The sequence below is a fragment of the Erithacus rubecula genome, assembly GCF_903797595.1.
Source record: "Erithacus rubecula genome assembly, chromosome: 3".
NCBI lineage: Eukaryota > Metazoa > Chordata > Aves > Passeriformes > Muscicapidae > Erithacus > Erithacus rubecula.
Window position 1 is genome coordinate 120,358,035 of NC_136689.1, and position 17,668 is coordinate 120,375,702.

At 40.2% G+C, this 17,668-nt stretch overlaps 1 protein-coding gene across 2 annotated transcripts in view; it reads right to left on the minus strand.

Moving 5' to 3' along the window:
* Positions 1-17,668, minus strand: part of ZNF704 (zinc finger protein 704) — an 84,252-nt gene that overhangs the window by 11,994 nt on the left and 54,590 nt on the right. For both annotated transcript variants that reach the window (XM_079300066.1, XM_079300065.1), the window contains exons 3-6: positions 10,043-10,146; positions 5,727-5,959; positions 2,908-3,008; positions 321-582 (exon numbers count right to left, since the gene is read on the minus strand). In XM_079300066.1, coding sequence (XP_079156192.1) covers positions 321-582; positions 2,908-3,008; positions 5,727-5,959; positions 10,043-10,146 — 700 coding nt within the window. The remainder of the gene's footprint in view (positions 1-320; positions 583-2,907; positions 3,009-5,726; positions 5,960-10,042; positions 10,147-17,668) is intronic.

A 17,668-nucleotide genomic window follows, 5' to 3' on the forward strand; every position in this document is an offset into this window, starting at 1 on the left:
CAATGCAGAAAACCCCATCTGACCATGTCACCTTGCAGTGTGTGCAAGATGTGGGATACACAGATCAACTCTTCTCAACCTGTAGTATGCACCTATGTGTGGTTGGATAAACAGCACCCCAAAAATCAAACAGCTGTGGCAGGCACATGAACAAACAACCAACAGTGAGTTCAGAAATAAACATCTCAGCTTAAATAAGAAAAATGCTTTGACTGCTTTGAAAACCTTTCAGCCTACTAAACCCCAAACATTGTGATGTGACATTTCTCCACACATTAGTGACATGAGTGAATCACTGGAGCTCACACCACTGGTGTTACCTGGTAAGCATGGTCCGTGTGTACGAGGTAGAGGTTGGTAGGAGCTGAGCGGCTCAGAGGTGTCATCACTTTAGTCTCAGTTTTGGCACAGGAAGTTTCAGGACGGATTGTGTCTTGGGTGGGAAAGGAAGGAGGAGATGCTAAAGATGGAGAGACTGGGGAAAGACTGCTTAAGCCATCAGCTACTGAGTCCGTGTTGAGCCTGATTTCTGTATAGTAAAAATCCTCCTCTCCATCACTGTAGTCAGACTCTCCTACACGCCTGTATTAAGAAAAAGAAGTAGGAATTGATTGAAAGCAAGAATCCTGAGGTGAATTTTAAGTCCTAGATGCATGAGCAAATACATTTATATTGTCAATAAATTAGTATTTGCAGTTTCACCCTCTCCTACTTTATCTGCATTCTGACTGCAGGTAATGGAAAGAGGAAAATTATCAAATCTGAAGGGAAAAGAAGTACAAATTCCTTTTTTCCCCCTCTCTGTTATTCTTGACAAATTCTTTCACTTTGGAGTAGCTGTTTGACTCCTTCAAGATCAAGTTTCAGCTTCTCATTTGTAACTATATTTGTAACTATATTGTAAAGTTAACAAGAATCTCAACGCACTCTGTCTTTGAAAGTCACAGCAAAGATAATAGGCAAGATATACTTCACTCCTTACAGCAAACAATATGCAATATTATCAGAAGTTACTTAATTATACAAATATACTTATGGCTGCCATTCACTGTAACTTTCTGTGACATAACAGAAGAATTTGCTAGAGAGCAGTCTCACCATGCAACTCACTCAGTCACAGAGAAAGCACTCATAGAGGCTGGCCTGCTGTGGCCAGGACTTTCTGGTCCTGCTCTCCAGAAGCAGATTTATTAGGGGAGGGCATGTAGGAGGTTTAATTGCCTTAAAGTTTCATCTGATGTGCATTTGAGCACAAGTGCTAGCAGTGAAGCACTGAAGCTAGCAGTCAAAGCAGTAGCTCCAGCACACTACATGTTACCTTGAAGTTCAAACCAGAACTTGTTGAGAGAACAGAGGTCCAGCCAGTTTGAAAGGCTCTACCAGAAGTACCATCCATCAGGATACAAAGTTTTTAACTCCAGCAAATTACAGAAAGGTTTTGCTATTTACTTCTCCCTCTTCCACACCACAAAGAGAATGTCCCCATAATATAGAGCACAAATCAACATTTCTAACTGCATTTTGAGAGATATTTTCTCTGTTTCCCATAGCATTACTCTTAAGCTTAATTACTCTTAATGGTAATTGCTGACCTCTTCAAGACCATCATGAGCTCAAGATCTTTCTTGTGGTGGCCTTAATTTTTAAGCTGTGGATAACAGACCTACAGAACAGAGATGTATTTTCACCTAACAGCTGAAGACCATGAGTCCCCACTGTAATTATAAATGAGACAGGTACATCACTCAGTGAATTGTACAGGAGATATCAGTTGCAAACTAAAGCTCTGAAACAAATTTGTCTCCTAAAAGACTAATTTGCTTTTGCTTCTAGTCCAAGTAACATACATGTTTGTCCTGGTTTTGCCTGGGCTGGAGTTAATTTTCTTCCAAGTAGCTGGCACAGAGATGTCTTTTGGATTTAGGATGAGAAGAGCATTGATAATACACTGATGTTTTAGTTGATGCTGAGCACTGCTTCCTCTAAATCAAGAACTTCTCAGCTTCTGCCCCAGTGAGCAGGGGTACCAGAAGCTGGAAGGAAGCATGGCCAGAACATTCCATAGGATGTCATGTTCAGTAAATATATTGGAGGGAGTTAGCTGGGAAGTGCTGATCTCTACTTGGAGATAGGCTGGGCATTGGTCAGCAGGTAGTGAGAAACTGTAATGTGCATTACTTGTCTGTCTTTAATTTTGTTTCTTTCTCTCTCCCCTTTCCTTACAAGTATTAGAGTCATTAGTATTACTGTTATTATTATCATCAGTGTTTTATTTTGTTTAAGCCATTAAACTGCTCTTGTCTCAATCTAAAACATTTATTCTTTATTCCTTTGATTCTTCCAGGGTAGGAAGGAGATAGTGAGTGAACAGCTCTGCAGTACTTAGCTGCTGACTGACTGGGTTAAACCATGACAACATGGTCAGTTTCCTTTTATTTTTAGGTTTCTTATGTGGTTTGTGGTTTTGGTGGGTTTTTGGGCTTTTTTTTTTTTTTTTTGGCATTAATTAACTCAGAACTGGCACAAGCACCTGACCTGATGTGAAACAAAGCTGAAAAGTATTCATGCAAGACCCTGAACCTGTCCACCCACAGTGTCATCCTGGATGTGATGTGCAGACAGCACATATGATGTAATGGCACTGAGCTGTGCAGCTGACAGGGAAGTGCAGTGTGACCTCGAGCTCTATCTGACCATCTAGCAAAGCTGACAGAATTTCAGGAAAAAAGTGCCTCGCTGCTGGAATAAGTGCTCATTCACCTTGATGCACTATTCCACAATTTCCTCAGAAACACAGGGATATGAGACAGAGGAGCCAAGGACAATCCAGTTCATGTCTCCAGCCAAGGGCAATTGCTCCTCTTCTATACCAAATCCTTTAGACTCCCAAAAGGATTGCTCTCTTACCCAAGGTGAATGGTCCGTATGTGTTTCTGAATCCCTGCAGCTGTGCTCAGTACCTTCCCACAGTTCTTCCACAGACATTTGAACATCACCTTCATGGAGTTCTGAAAATTATGAATAAAGTAAACATTAGTTGTATGGAAGTTGTAGAGATACTAGGAAAAATTTCTTCCCTGAAAGGGCTGTCAAGCATTGGAACAGGCTGCCCAGGGAAATGGCTGAGTTGACAACCCTGGAGGTATTTACAAGACTTGTAGATGTGCTGCCTGGGGACACAGTTTAGTGCTGGGCTTGGCAGTGTTAAGTTAAGGGCTAAAAATTTCTGTGACTCTGTAATTCTATAAAGGTAGAAAAAAACCCAAACTACCCAAACCAGATAAACAGTTAGAAGACACTGTGAAGGTTCAGAACCTTTGACTCCAAATTCGTAATGATCTAATAGTCTCTTGTCACGTGTGTCACCCTGCTGAATTCAAGAGAATCCAGTGAAAAGCTGCAGGAGCAGCTTATGACAAAACTTTACCTCTCTCTGTTCACTGGAAACACTTTTCCATTTTTAAGTTTCAGCTCCTCCACTAAGGGAGGTAGATGATATAAAAACTTTTGACACTTCTTTCAAAAAAGCCTTGATGAGGCCTTCCCACTTCATCCAAGCTACCTTCTTACATTAAGGTCTTTCCAAAGCAAGCTCCTATGAATGTTTCTGCTCATGATATCTGCAGCACCAAAAAAAAAAAAATTGTGCCAGAAAAACACAGCTTCTGTTATGTCAACACTTGTCATGAGCTGGCACAATCTGCTTTTTTCTCACCCAGAAGCTGCTGTGACCTTATTCAGACAAGAGAATGAGAAGTTATCAGTCTGTGTTCAATATTTTAAAAAATCCATGTATAATCTCATTCAAATATTCTTTTTATATTCTTTAATATAACTTCATTGATCCCCACTGAGTTATCATTGATTTAGAGCACAGCCAAAAAGGCTATCACTAGGCCAATCTTCAACATTTTGAAAACCCTGGAGAAAAATAGTCTTAAAACAACACAGATGTTACAAACTCCAGAGATATTTAAAAGCTAATTTTATCCCAAAATGAAACTGATTTTGTACAGTTTAAATACAAAAAGAACTCTAAATAGCTTGTAATTCGCAAAAATAATTTTCTCTATTACCACAGAGCACATTATTAACATTATATTATTATTATATAATTTTAGTTACATATGAGATTAAATTAATATATTAATATAAAACTCAATTAAAAAAAAAAGGGGGAAAAGCAAGCACATCCTTAGGGTTAGGTACATTTCACTGTGCCTTGAACAAAAGCTGACTTCCTGCTTTCTTCAATTTGGAGACCCTTTGGAGCTGCATGCCAGTAGATGGTTTCAGCATTTGCTAAAAACATATGATTAGAATATAACTTGAAAAAAAATCTCAGCTTTTCAAAAATGGGCTTTTTAAAGTACAAATTGATTGTATAGTAGCATGCTGTCATACCTCTCTGCAGTCTAACATGTCTTGTTACTATTTATTTAAATAAAACGCCATACAAAGCAAAATCCCTGTGAACTAAAACAGATAATGCAATAGACCTGTGGTGGTTACATAAATAGAAATGTTTGAAAGCAACTTAGAAAACAATAAAGATGGCAGCTGCAAACCATCTGTCTCATCACAGCTGAGCAGTAAGTGGTGCTAGTAAGATGAAGGTTAACTGAGAAGTAAAAAGCAAACCAGGACACTTCTGCACTCCTACTCCTCCTGTCCCACACACTCCAAATGGTCTCTCTGTTTAGTGCAATGCTCAGCTCCAGCTTCTAATTTATTATAACAAAGGTGTCCTCCAAAATACTTTTTTCCTTGTTAGCAAGATGCACAAACATTTTCACCCTTTCCCATGAACAAGGGAAGAACTGCATGGGTCAGCAAATAAGCAGCTTCTGGAGCAAGAGGATAAATCTGAACAGGTTTAAACAATCATTAAAACTTCTTCCTGCTGGTGATGAAGCAATTAACTGTCGCAGACTGAGCCAGAAACAAATTCACTAAGGGAATAAAATCTCTGTTTTTTCTCCTTACAAAAAGCCCTTTTACATCTTGCTATGTAAAATCTGTCCTGTTGTGCTGGGAGGGAAAGAAATTTGGACTAGTGCCATGTCTTTGTTTTCTTTTTCTTCCAGAGAAGCTTGCTGGCTAGCAACGGTGCTTTTTTGGGGTTAGTTTTGGACCTTTTTTACAATGTCATGTTTTTTTTTAGTCTGCTTTTAGACTCCAACCAAGGATAAATTTGGCTAATGCTAATACTATATCAAAAGCCACTGGGTTTGAGCGCTCTCTCTCCTTTTTTCACTCCATATGTTTGTGCAGAGAAACCTCCACAGTATTAAGGTATCTGACATGCTGTCAGACAAATAGCACTTTCAGGGAACAAGGAGTATTAAGGTCATAGTCAGTTTTTGTGATGACATGTAAAGGCTGCCTGTTGCATCCTGCACACAGAGAATTTGTCAAAGTAGGACAGAAATCCCTTGAATGGCCAGAGGCAACACCTTCTGGAAATCACTCTAGTGTTTTCTGAGCAGGAGGCTCTGTAGCACCTCACCATCTGGCAGGAAATATGTGGTGCTGATGGCAGCATGTGTGTGCAGGAGGTGACCATGCAGAATGAGACACAGTGACTAGAAGTTCCTATGTTAAATGAATGCCAAGGAAGGATACACAAGCAGTGGTATTTGGGTGACCTGTTCCTTCCTCACAACAAATTAAGCCTACAGACATCCTATCATATCCATGGATATGGAATTTAACATGAGGCTAACCTTTCTCTTCCTAGGAATGGGTTCATCGAAGAGAAGGTTGCTTGTTTCACCTTCATCAATACCATCATCTGGCTGGGAAGGTGTCCGGAAAGCTTTGAAGCTATCAGCTGACAGAGGTGGAGATGGGGTGGATGGGTTGGACTGGTCACTGGGAGCATTCCAGCTCCAGTATCCACTGCTGCTGGTACTAGAAGGCACAAATCCTCCTTCTTTCCAAGATCCATTCAGGGATTCTGTCAAGAACAACAAAAGCTATTATTACAACAGTGTCATCGTGATAGGGCTAAGGAGCTCTTTTTTCTAAGGTTTAGATGCCATGTTGGTAATTAACTGCACATTCAATAAAGGAAAATAAAAGCATTGGACATAGAGAGGACAACCATATCTAACTCACTGCACACAAATCACATATTCCACTCTTGATTTTTATTTTATTTAAAACAAACAAACAAAAGCAGCCAAGTATTTTTATAAAAGGAAATGTTGCATTTGAAAAGATAACTTGTTCTGAAGCATAAACAGCAATAAACCATCATATATTGCATGTATGATTTATGGAAAACATTTAAATTGACCTTTAAAAGTCCCTGCAAACCCAAGTTTATGGTTCTAAATGCATCCTCATCCTTCAACAGGAACACACGACTGGTGCAGCACCAAAGCAAGCTCCAAGCCACCATATGGCTAACATGAGATCCCCTGGGAAGGGGACATACACTTTGAGCTCCAGAACACTAAGCATATCCACAAAAACACGACAATCTTCCCAGTACTAAAACATCAAAGAAAACCATAGTTACATTCTGTGCTCTCATAATCTCTCAATACACACACCTCTGCCTAATCTGAATCTCTACATGAGGTGGTATGTATCCCTTGGGATGTACAGGTGTACAGGCATTTGGTTTCAGAAGTGGAACACATAAGCACTGGATCACCTTCACACCTACTCACTGGAGGAACTGCCTCCTCAGTGCTGCAGTACCCTGACATTACATGGTAAGAAGAACTTGAACTAACAGCTGGCACTCTGCAGCACCATGGGTGGGAGTAACAGCACTGCCTGTGCAGCCTGAGGCACAGCTGGAGCCATGCTTCACATGCAGAGGTCCTCAGGCATTAGATCCAGCATGTCACTCTCACCAGTCCCTGAAGGGCTCCTGGCAGCAGAGCAGTATGCAGGTCACCAGCTCAGCCAAGGCATGGCCTGAGCACATCCAGGCTGTTCTGTGCACTGTGCTCTGTGCACAGCCACAGGCGGCTCTGCCAGAACCTCAAGTTCTCACAGGGCTTGGGCAAATGTGCAGGGATGGTTTAGGTGTGGCTTCTCCCTAGCTCAGGCATTGGAAGCTTTTCCCAATGACACTGGAGGTGCCTGAGTCTTGCGCAATACCTGACTTTGGAGCTGGCAAGCAAACATCTTATCTGTTCATGAAACAATATTTGAGCGTGAAACAAGTCCTTTCAAGCCAGAGCCTGTCTTTAAAGGATCTGCAGAAGTCACTCCTTCATTCCTTCCCAATTTCTTACAGATAAACTTAACTAATAATATTGGGGAGAAAGTCAGCTATCAAAAGCTTACTCCCAAAGCAATGAATTTTTGGTTTTTTTTTCTCCTAATTCAGTTGGTTTTGCAGAAAATCCTTAATGACTAATATCAGCTGCTCAAAAAACCAGAAAGCAGTGCCCCCTTGAGTAGGCAGCAGTACTGATTTACTGATCAGGACCACACAGCATAAATAGAATTGATCCTCCCCCTCCACCCCACCCAGTTCCTCTTTGGAAAAAACATACATACATATTTCTGTTAGGTCCTAAGTTAACATACGAAAATCTCATGTTTTCTCTCATTATTACAACCTTCACATGACTGTAATGAAGATAGGTTTTGTTTCTTTTAAATATTTGCTATTTCAGTCTTGTGCCACAGCCAAAAAGTATATCTGGTATCAACTTGTGACCTTAGCATAGCTTAAAATTTTCATGCCTCCAGAAAAACAAATAAACACTTTTTCAACTACTACTTTTTACCACAGTTATGGTGGGACTTTGTATTCTCAGTGTTTACAGCTTCTTCTCAGCCTACTGAAAAAAAGATTCAAATCTAGAACATTTTTAAACTAGCATGGAAAAGACTGAATGAGGCTGACAACAGGAAAAAGCCAAACACTGGTTCTCATTCATACTAACAAATCCATCAATGTAAAGAAGTTTAATATATAAATAAATGCAACTTACTCTTTTCACATTGCTGGAGTTGTGTGAAAGACAACCAGACCAAATATTATTCAGCTGCAGAGAAACAAGGGCCAAACTCTGATCCAGTTTACATGGGTGATCATTCCCAGGAATTCCAGCACAGATCTGACTTTAATATTAATGCTAATGTTATTTTTTTTAACTTCTAGGCAAAATACCATTTGTTTTAACAAATGGTCCTTTAATTATATTGCTATTTACTTCCCTTTTTAGGAAAAGCATGTAGAAAAAACTAATCACTAATACATTTGTTGCTTGTATTACTAGGATCAGAGCCTAGCCTTGCAACACTAAATAAGCTTTAAATTATCAAGTCTTTACACTTTCATTTAAGTCTTTAGTAAGCCTTGACTAAGGCAAAACTAAGATATTCAGAGAGGTGCCCAAAACCAGCTTCAAAATCTTGTCTGTGACTACTGAAAACATGTGAATTACTTTTTCAGGCTAGTCTTCCCAGATTTTGGGAAACAAACAGACAAGCTATATGAAGAAATATCAAAGAGCACTCAGACTATGCTAAGAAATATCAAAGGCAGTTAAAAGCCACCATTTGCCTATTAGCAATTCAAAAGGGCTTGTTTGGAAGATCTTTCCAAACAGCTGCAGCTAACGTGCACTGCTGCTCCTGACAAGTGTCACCTGCTCAGACTGTCTAAGGTGGCAGAAACTGTTTCACCCACTGCAGAGCAGCTCCCCAGGACAGGATGCAGCAGGGGACATGTGTGTGCCTTGGCCACACCAAATCCCTGCCTGCCACATCAAGCACAGCTTCATCTTCAGCTGTCTGTGAGCTGAGCAGCTGGAGAGCAGATGTGCTTTTACCCTTCTGCTGGCCTTTCCCAGGGGCTGGCAGCATCCTGTCCTGAGGCGTGACAGTCACCAGGGATGTCACTGCCTGAGGATTCCCAGGGCTCCTCAGAGCAGTGGCACTCCAATGAACACTTCTGGCTTTCAGCACTGGAGAGCACATGAACAAAGGCCATCGGTGTTCATGACCAGAATTCCAACTGAATGTATAAAACTTATATTTTCTGAAAATAAATGGAGAAAACTCAGCACTGACATTTTCTATGAATTCCTTTAAGAACACCATTCAGTGGATCATGCTTGTTCCCTTGAAGAAAAGCAAGTATTCCTCAATCTTCCAATTATTGACAGTAAGAGAACATCTAGCGGATTTTTTAGCAGTTCCAAGTGAGTGAGAATAGTCAGTCATACAAACAATGCTGAGGTATCTTAACAAGGGTGTCCGAATTTAAATTATTCCTTAAAATAAAATACTCCTAAAAATTTATTATAACTCCAGTCAATCTTGCATAGATCAATTATATTTCATTACCAATCTCTTCACTACCTGAAACTTTCATATTTATTTGTGTGTCTTCTGCTATACCATGAATGAAGTAGTCTTTAAACAGATTATGGATTTGATGGAAAATCATCAGAGAGCTACACACAGCACAGGAAGAGGTGCAGACCTCTTGCTGTGCAGATTGCTACTCCACGGCCTCTCAGCAAAAGGCTGTGATCTGGAAGTGCTTTGCCTTATTGTGACTTCAGGTAAAATCTGATCTCATTTCCAGGGAGTGGATGACAAGAAAAACGGCTATCATGTTTCCTGGATGTGGCACTCAGGACATGGCTTAGAGGTGAACATGGTAGTGGTGCCAGGTTGATGGATTTGGTGATCTTAGAGGTCTTTCCCAATTCTAACCATTCTACAATTCTAGGGCTTTGCAAATGCAAACAAGCTCTTTGAAAAATTAAGTGCTCCAGTGAGGTCAAGAGACTTTTGAAGTGCTCATATCCCATTTATGGAATAGGCATCTCCCATTTCATAAACTAGAGCTGCTCTACAGTTAAAGAAAACGTTTCATTTCTGCCAGTGCTGCACCACAGCCTTTGACTAAGCTGGAGCAAAGCTCAGTATGATCCCCAACATACCAGAAGTCAGCCACTCCCCATTTGTTCTCCACCACAGCCACACTCCTGGAAACAAGCACCCCAGCAAAGGGCCCTGGCACCCCTTCCCACAGCCCCTGGCTCCCAAGGCTTACCATTGGGTCGGACAGGAGGGCTGCGGACCAAAGGGCTGGTGGATAAACTGGTGAGTACCATGGCTGCTGTTACTTTATCCATGTCCAGTTCTTCTGAAGATTTCCTGAAACACAGTGAGTGGGAGGCAGGAAACATATCAACAAAAATTTAACTTTTTTTAGTGTGGTTTTTAGTTATTTATTTTTTAATACCAGCCCAAATCCTAAGCCAGCACAGCACAGGAACAAAAGCAAGCTGCTGCACAGAGTTCTCCAAGCACTGGTCTTCTGGCAACCTGAGCATATCAAGAGGCTTCTATAAGCAAACTAACTCAGTGTAAATAGGAAAAGAAGGGGAAAAGAGAATACATCTTTGTATAAAATTTTCAGGATTACTGTGACTCTCTATAAATTTGACTTTGTTCCTTTTTAATTTTTCAGAATTTCAGCTATTCATATTCTTAAAGCAAATTGTGTTCTTAAGGTGGTTTTCTTGGATGAACACATGGAAATGGAAAACTGGGTGAGATTACTAACAACAATAACAACATACATTAGTTGGGTAAAGAAAAACCATGAACTGGAACTAAGGAATGTGAGTTTGCTGCTTCTGCTTCTACTATTAACAATCCTATAAGCTCTCCAAAAGACTGATCCTAAATTTTTCCTGGTCTGATAAAAAACCAAATATTTGAAGTAATCAGGAAACTGGAATAGAAACAGTGCAGCAGTGGTAGGAGGGTGGAGGAGAGAAAGGGAGAGAAGGAGAGGGAGGTTGTTTTGCAGGTGTGATGGGTGCCTGAACCAGCATGATGGCACAGGGGCCTATTGCTGCCTCAGCCTGGTCCTGCTGAGAACCTGTGTAATTCAGAGGGGAGGACATGGAGAAAGGGGAATACAGGAAAGGAGAGCAGCCACCTTTCCAGGGAAAGGAAGAGAAGATTTGGACAATGGCAAATGCCACCAGGAATCAGGATTCAGTGATCCATTACTCAAGGAGTCATGGGGGTTTTTTTAGGTCATGAAGAATTTTCTTTTTTTTGTCTTTAAAAATTATATTGTTATTTTAACCCAAGAGTAACTCTCTCACAATGTAAAATTTCTGATAAGTCAATGCACCAAAATAAAACCACCAAACCCACTACATTTAGCAGACTTTTGCATTCCATTCTGTGAGTTGGAAATCCTTGAGGGATTTCCACCTTGTGGGTGGAATGAAAGCAGACAATTTTTTGAAAATGTATGCTTTCAAATATATGACTGATCATCCAAAATCATCTCAATTCATAGAGATCAGGTTAATTTCATTCTTATATAAGGACATTCTCCCCCACTTCTTGTATTCTGCTTTCTGGTCTTTGGATATATCTCTGTGCCTTGCCAGGAGCTCTACTGAACAGACCAGGTTCAGTCTAATTTAAAGCCCAAGATAAGAAGTGGTCAGCTACCTGCTGTTTCTCATCAACTGTTGGGTCAGAAAGTCACCAAGAGGAACAGGATGTGCTGGGTGCACTCCCTTTTCTGGAATCCTATCTCACTCATCAGGTGAGTTCATTAACTGGAAACTATACTACGGTCAAAGGCTCTTGGTATTTTAGTGAGCAAACCCTGAACTTGCCCATGAAATGGTTCACAGCTGCTTTCTGGCTGATGCAAGGACCCACACAGATGCTGATGAACACTTTCCCACGCCACACAACAGCTTAACTCTCACAACTGTCTCTTGCAACACATCAGTGCCTGGAACTGAAACACTGATGATGGTTCCTGCTGCATTCTGATTATATCTGAAACCCTTCTTTCCTCCAGCCAAGGTTTCTGCAAAGAGCACAGCAGCCATATGGTCATCATCAAGTACTGGAAAGGTCTTGGATATCTGCTATAATCAGCTGAATCCTGAATCTGTCACCCATTAGCTCCTTGTGCCTGCAGAGGAGTGTGTCACACAGAATGCCAGATTCCTCTGGGCTCAGAGACCCTTCCTCAGGGCTGACATGGAGATGCTAGACTTTCTCAAGATAAACACTGCCAGATGATTTTCCAATTACCTAATATCCCAGTATGAAAATCTAGTTTCTGAGAAGGTTTCACCTGCTCTGTAGCCCACTCCTGCCAGACTACACCAACTGTCCTTGTGACTATCCAGTTGTGAATAAACCATTACTATCAGCATTTCTGCAACACATGAGGACAAAATGAGCAAAAGGTCCTGATAAGATGGAGAAGCTGATCACTAGTGTTTGCAAACAACCTTCCAAAAAACAGCCTTCTTCTGTGTGTGTGTGGCAACACAATTAACATGTTCCCATCCAGGCCTCTGCAGCATTACAAAATCACACTACAGAAGTTTTTGCAAGTGTTTGCCAATTTGGTGTCAAGATGTCAGAATACAGACCTAGAACTAATCCCAAATTTTCCCCAAGAAGTTTCTTCTAGTTCTGATTTTTTTTCTCCCCTCTACAATGATAAGCACTTCTGTTCTGAAAATCTAATCCTTCCTCCAAATAATTTTACAATGTCCCAAAATTGTCAGTTGTGCCTAAGGTCAAAGTTTTCAAAAGCAGGCAAAGAACAGCAATAGTCATGAGAATCCTGGCCATTTCTAGCCATATTAAACCACACTCTTGCAATTACTGGAATCCTTTTTTAATTCCTGATCAAATTTAACAGGCTAACAGTCCAAATAAAACAAACTTTGGACTTTCTCTCTGCCCATTTTGAATGACAGTCATTTTTACTATTTACTGCTCCTCAATTGCATCTAGCAAACAAGAACACTCTGCTCAAACTTCCCAGACACAAGAATTTTACCAGCTACAAGTCCTGGCTTACATGACTCTGTTCCATTTTTACAGTTTGGCTCATAAATGTAAACACACATATTTCATATATCACTCAGCCAGTACTGCAGCAGCAGCAGCAGCCTTTGAGATACAGGCCAGGCATAAAACTGAAGACAGCAACCACTTAAGCCATCTGCATTTAGTCAGCATCACATGTGAGTTGATGCCTTAAGACTGACTGCCCTGGTACTTTCCAGCTTTCTCTGCTGGAAAGCTGAACCTGCACACAGCTGTTCAACACTATTTGGACTCAGAGGGGAGAATAACTTGTTTGTTACACATCAATTGTTCCCAAAGAATTTATCCTACCATTGCTAAGGCAATTTTCTGTGGACTGAAATCATAAGCCCTGATGTTACTGTTATTAGGTGTAATGAAATTTAAATCAAGATTATCTACTGCATCAACTATGAAGATTTCTTCTTTACTCTAACCTCATATCCCAATCTCCAGTCTCCAAATGCTATCTCCCAACTTGTGGATGGATGTATTTGTGTCAGCCCAGTCTGCATATGAGAACCAAGCAGTTTTGGATCCTTTGTTCCCAAGTATTTGTAAATCCAAAGACATGAACTAGCCAGCCAGCCTGGCAATTAAAAGTGTCCTTTTCTTTAACAGTCAAGGCCAATCAGACTTGGTTACTACACTTACTTCTGATCAATCATTTTCTTGATTTTGATGATGAACTTATTGCTTTTTGATAATAATTTATCAATGTTAACCAACCATCACAGTTTCCCCAGTCAGCTCTCTAGAAGGAAAGGCAGGGATTAAACTCAAAAAAAAAAAAAAAAAAAAAAAAAAGAGAAAAAGAGGGTCCAAGACAAGTCCAAGGCTATACAAGTGTTTCAAATCAATGCAACAATGAATCTCCTACTGTCCCATTTCTTCTGCCAGCTCCTGGCCACTGTTACCTTTAAACTCTCTGCCAAGTATTATTCCCATCTGGACACACCTATACGACAGTTCTATTTTTATTCTATTTCTTTGGACTTGCTCTCAAATCTTTAGAAATAGAACTTTATTCCAGTTTTTAAGTCTTTAGACTACTCCTTATTACTTGAATGGCTTGGAAAGACTGCATTTTAAGTCAGTACTTTACTCAAGCATATTTTAAGAGTAGTGGAGAATATTCTTAGAGCAGAGAGAATGGCAGTGGTAGCAGGTGTTTTTGATAAAATTGACCTTATTGAAGTTCCCTGACCAGAAACCTCTGACCCAGGGCAGGAATGCTGAAAGCCCTGAGGCTGGTTCACTGTGCTACAAGGCTCTCCCCCACTCCAGAGCGTGGGCCAGGCTGTGTTTCCTCACCAGGGCTCCACTCCCATCAAACATGGGGAGGGACAGCAGCACCCTGCAGCTGCAGGACCAGGGGACAGAAACTGCACCAGAGAAGAGCCCTGGGGAGGGGAATGGGAATGGTATGTGCAATTACTTCAAGTGGATGTTGGCTACAAAAGTTGATGGTCACAGAACCAACCTTCTTCTCCAGAATCACATATCCCTGCTTTCCAGCATTGTTGAGTCTGCCTTTCCTAATCCTACTTCATAAACAACAACCACCTGAAGCCTATAAGCCCTAAAACACTCAGATTTACTAAAAGGCTTACATTTTCCTTTGTTTTAGCAGAGTCATGTGCTTATCAGTTTCTTACTGCCAACCTCACCAGAGAGACACAATAGAAAAAAAAAAAAGAATTAACTAGGATTGATAAGAAGAGAAGCAGTCAAGCACAAAAATGCTATCATTCCATGTTAACTGTCTATTGTACTCCACCCAAAATTCAGCTTATGACAGTGGCTCCCAAAACACCTGGACCTTTTGTAAGGAGTATCATATAAATATGTGTACATTAATAAGCTGTAACTGGGACAAAATAACACTATACTTAAATTGCTCTCTCCCTCCCATACTTACATGTGCTAAATGCTCAAGTACTCTGAAGTAATACAACCACTCCACTAAAATGAGTAAAGATGTACATCATGCTACAAAATATTCTTAGTCCATACAATACTTTGCATTTACCATAACACTTGGTTACCATCTACAACTCAAAATACTAACAGTACAGATAAATTATCTTCTGTCTTGTTCTTGTGTTTGGTTGCTAATTATGGAGATTAAAAATAACTTGCCAAACAGAAACCCAAAAATTACAGAGAGAATGACCCATACAAATAGTCCAAGGTCTTCAGCATTCTTTAGTAAAAGCCATAACTTTCACAGTAAAGCAAAAAGCAAAGAGAAATAGTTCCAAATATTAAATCAGCATACTACTAGAATGATATATATCAGAACATTGAGAGTGTTACCAATTACATGTTTAAAAAGAGAACTGGTGTTTGATATTAAAAAGAGATATAATAATGCTCTAATTAGAAGTTAGGGATTTCTGCCTTTTCTCATTGTGGTCAAACAAAAAAATTAATATTTTCCACACTAACTTTATATTTGCAGATTAATTCATAGGCAGAATGAGGGCCTTTGTTTTTGCTGTCCTTATTATACACAAGCAATTTTTTTTTAATACTGAAAGTGACTGAAGTTAATTAAGATAAAAATACAAATGTAGGAACTTTTCTTCTAAAAAAACATATATAACTGAACTTCTCAAGGGAAAAAAGAAAAATGCACCAAAGACCACCTCAAAATTCTCCAGTTCCTCCTGGTCAAGCTAATGGATTTTGTGATTGAGTTATTCAAAGGGTCTTTAGAAGTCTGGCTGGTGGGTTGGAGCCTGAGAGCACTTGACAGAGTCCTCAGTAACTGAGACACTGACTTTCTATTTGGACTGTAATGGCTTAAAGACAGTAAAAAGTCTGTGCACATTGGTCCTAAGAGATGGAAGACATTCACAGAGTGGTTCTCAGCATCCTGGAGGAAATACAGTTCAACAGAACTGAAGAGAAAGTGGAGAGCAACACAGGCAGGTTTCCAAAAGTCTTTTATTTCAACTTGTATCTTGCATGTTCCACAAAAAATGGGCCTGTTTTTACAAACACATATTTCTCTATTGTCTCCATTTTCACTAAAACCACTAAAACTGGAGAGAAGGGAATCCATTAATTTTTACAACCACTCTGTATATGTAGATCTCCAAGAAACTGCAGTATTTGGTTCCAGAGGTTGGCTGATGTACCCTCCCACACACAGGGCTCTCCCTCTGCTGCTCCAGCCACCTCCTCAAGCTAGATGGCTTCCCAAGCCAGGTGTGTCCCCAGGAGCACCTGGAGCATCCTTTCCCAGTGCCCTCTCCTCCTCCCAGAGGTACAACCCAGTGATGATACCCTGGGGCCATGGAGGTTACCACCACACCAGGCCTCTCCAGCAGAGAGAGGCAGAGCTGCACCAGCAATAACAAGGATGTCAAATGTACTGTGATTTCTGTTGTCTGATGTAAACACATCCCATGGACATGCTCTGCTCCTGCTGCCCTCTCTGCAGTCCAGTGGCAGGAATAGCTGCTTTGCCCCCTAAGGCTGCCCAGAAAAGTTCACCTAAGTTTTGCAGAACAGATGGAAAATGCCTTTTTCATAGAAACCTTTTTATTACTGCTTTTTGAGCAACTTGTCTGACTTCCTTAAAGATAACTAAAATTTCAAACATATCCATTGATCCTAGGACTGAACTCTAGATCTTGCTATCTGATTTACAAAGTATGGGATACTCAGTGCTGGGAGTAGGGAGGGAGAGGATGGGTAGTGAAACACTGCTCTCATTATTGGCTGGTGATAAGATCTCCAGTTTTAAATGCTCTGCATAAATGGGAACAGTGAGGCAAGCCAAATTCCACACTGGGAGATAAGCTGCAGTTTACAAGAACAATTTATTCTATATATTGAAAAAAATCGATCCAATGAATAATTTTTACTTTTCAGAACAGCTGCAACCTATCAGGAAGACTTATCTGGTGAAGAGCCCTTGGGGCAATGACTAAAGCTGAAGTAGGAATATGACACAGAAATTGTCTGCTTCAAAACAGAGCAATCAAATAAAGGGTAATCTCTTGGTAGATTATGAGTGCAAAGCAAAAATTAAATTAAGACAGGAATAACAAAACTCTGCAGAGAACAGTTATCCCTTATAGTCATCCACAAATCTTGAGGATTTTGGGGAAGATTTTCTGTTCCATTTTTTCTACTTTAAAGGCCACTTGCTGATGCAACAAATAACTGTCTGTAAACCAAGTCTCAATAGTGCCCTGAAGCAATAGACCAGTTATTCCAAATTTTATCCAAAATGTTCATGTTCCATCCCTTTCCTGCCTGTGCCTTATGCTACTGCTCTAGCTTGTTCACAGGTACATCCCCACTCACAAATGAGATCACTCTGACAGGGTAGTGTTTACAGAAAGAAAACTTCACACTTCTGATGCTTTCCTCAGGGAAAGGGGCTGGACCACTTGCTCAGTGCAACACAAATTACCACGCTGAACATGAAAAAAGATGGAAAAGTAACAAAACAAGAAGCCCATAAATCTTTCTTAATTTTCAAGAAGAATAATTAGCTGAAGATATCCTTAGAGCAGATGCTAGAGGAGCTTTGTCTCTACCAAAGTAAGAGAAAATGCAAGGTCAAAAATGTCTTGCTTTTCCTTCTTTCCCCCTTACCCACTGCAAGCAGCGTGATTCCCACACTGTATGAATGTCCAATATTCCCAAAATATATTTTATAATACTACTGCATATATACAGTCCTAATGCACATACATGGTAATTTGTTTAGCATAATTTGTCCTTAAGAAGCTGCTGCAAATCAAGCTTAAAATAATATTTAATGTTTTTTCTGCCACACATTTAA